Here is a 1,950-nt window from a genome sequence, read left to right as displayed (position 1 = left end):
GGTGCCAGAGCTGGCCATGGCGGTGGTAGCGAGGGTATCAGCGATGGTGTTGATGTTGGCCATGGCGGTGGTGCCAGAGGATATCAGCGCCGGTGCTGGAGCTGGCCATGGCGGTGGTGCCAACGGACATCAGTGACGGTGCCGGAGCTGGCCGTCGTGGTGGTATCGAGGATATCAGCGACGATGCCAGTGTTGGCCATGGCGGTGGTGGCTAGGGTATCGTCGAGGGTGCTGGAGCTGGCCGTGGCAATGGTGGCGAGGATGTCAGTGACGGTGCCAGAGCCTGCCGTGGCTGTGGTGCCAGAGGATATCAGCGATGGTGCCGGAGCTGGCCGTGGTGGTGATGGAGAGGATATCAGCGATGGTGCTGATGTTGGGCGTGGCGGTGGTCCCAAGGATATCAGTGATGGTGCCGGAGCTGGCTGTGGCGGTGGTGCCAGAGGATATCAGCGATGGTACCAGTGTTGGCCGTGGCGGTGGTGGCGAGGGTATCCGCAATGGTGCCGGAGCTGCCCGTGGCGGTGGTGGCGAGGATATCAGCGATGGTGCTGGTATTGAGCTTGGTGGTGTTGGCGAGGATATCAGCGACGGTGCCAGAGCTGGCCGTGGTGGTGGTGCCGAGGGTATCAGCAACGGTGCCGGAGCTGGCTGTGGCGGTGGTGGCCAGGATATCAGTGATGGTGCTGGTGTTGGGCATGGCAGTGGTGCCGAGGATATCATTGACAGTGCTGGAACTGGCTATGGTGGTGGTGGCGAGGATATCAGTGACAGTTCTTGTTTTGGGCGTGGTGGTGGGAATATCAGCGACTGTGCCGGAGCTGGCTGTGGCGGTGGTGCCGAGGATATCAGTGATGGTGCTGGAGCTGGCCGTGGCTTGGTTTTCGGCCTTAGGGTCTCAACCCACTTCACAAAACAACACCTAGGATCAGAGAGGGCCATGCACACATCAAAAAGAGCATATTCTGGAAGGAGCCTGATGATCAGCATGTGGCTTTGCTATGGAAGGTTGGCTCGACGGTTAGCTATATATGCTACTGTTTGCCAATACCGCTCTCCAAAAACATAGCGATGATCACTTAAAATTGCTTTGCGTTTTGTGCATTCGTGTCTTCGACTCTGTCTTTCTGGAGTCCTGTCCTTCCACTGAAAAGCACATTCCTTGGAAGATAAGATTTTTCCAAAAACAGACTTCGAGACGACTTCTTTCTGATCTTATTCCAGGAATTCTAACGTGTCTCCCAAGAGGCGAGTTCAGATGTGTCTCCTGTGCCCTCTGTGGCCTGTCGCTGGTGCGTTTCCCTCTTTGGAATATCTGTATACAGCTCAGCTTGCAGCATTATGGTCCCTGCACAGAGCACTGGCCCCCTCGCCCCCATCCTATTCATCTGGAAATGCCCTGGGGAGCACAACACCCTCACCCCCAGAGGCACATTTTGCCTCACCGCTTACTTTTTGTTCCTGCAAAGGTAGTGGCACTTATTCTGTGTCCCTAAGTTCTGTGTAAGCTCAGGTATCTGCTCAGCAGATTCCAGTGATCCAATCAGCAGGAGGGGTGTGGAAGGAACTGTGAGTCAGTCAGTTTTGGCAGGTCTTTCCCGAGAGACCGTGGGAGGCTCTGCTTTTATAACTTTTATAACTGTTAGCACTTTGGTAATGGCAATCTGAGGTCAGGCTGATGAGAAGCTTCGAAGTCATCCTGTCATAAAAGTCCCCTTGACTCATCCCACTCCTTCTTAGCCATCCAGGTTCCTCTCTTCTCTTCCCCAGGTTGGATATAAATATCAGAAGTTTCAGAAAAGTTCATATAAAAAAAGCATGGATTTGGGATAAACTACTTATAGCTAATTTTAGTAGAAGGGAAGACATTTTTTTCTGGTCTGGCTTGCTCCCTAAATTCTTTAATGATCTTGGACACATGAACACAGATTTCTTCTTCTAAGTATCTCAGGT

The 1,950-nt window shown here is 53.0% G+C and overlaps 1 protein-coding gene across 1 annotated transcript; it reads left to right on the top strand.

The window, feature by feature from the left end:
- Positions 1 to 316: 316 nt before the first annotated feature.
- Positions 317 to 1,504, top strand: LOC110584054 (glycine-rich cell wall structural protein-like). The gene is made up of 2 exons (XM_044915245.1): positions 317 to 854; positions 1,467 to 1,504. The coding sequence occupies exons 1-2, from the start codon at positions 317 to 319 to the stop codon at positions 1,502 to 1,504; spliced, it is 576 nt and encodes a 191-aa protein (XP_044771180.1).
- The last annotated feature ends 446 nt before the right edge of the window (positions 1,505 to 1,950 follow it).

Source organism: Neomonachus schauinslandi, chromosome 5, assembly GCF_002201575.2.
Source record: "Neomonachus schauinslandi chromosome 5, ASM220157v2, whole genome shotgun sequence".
Taxonomy (NCBI): domain Eukaryota; kingdom Metazoa; phylum Chordata; class Mammalia; order Carnivora; family Phocidae; genus Neomonachus; species Neomonachus schauinslandi.
This window is presented reverse-complemented; position numbering and strand designations above follow the sequence as displayed.

What these genes read in the sequence shown, in the direction of transcription:
- LOC110584054 (XM_044915245.1), top strand. Translation starts at nt 317, where the DNA reads ATGGTGCCGGAGCTGGCCGTGGTGGTGATGGAGAGGATATCAGCGATG. An exon ending in TGCCGAGGATATCAGTGATG is followed by an intron (nt 855 to 1,466) that starts GTGCTGGAGCTG and finishes GTTCCTGCAAAG; the next exon opens with GTAGTGGCACTTATTCTGTG.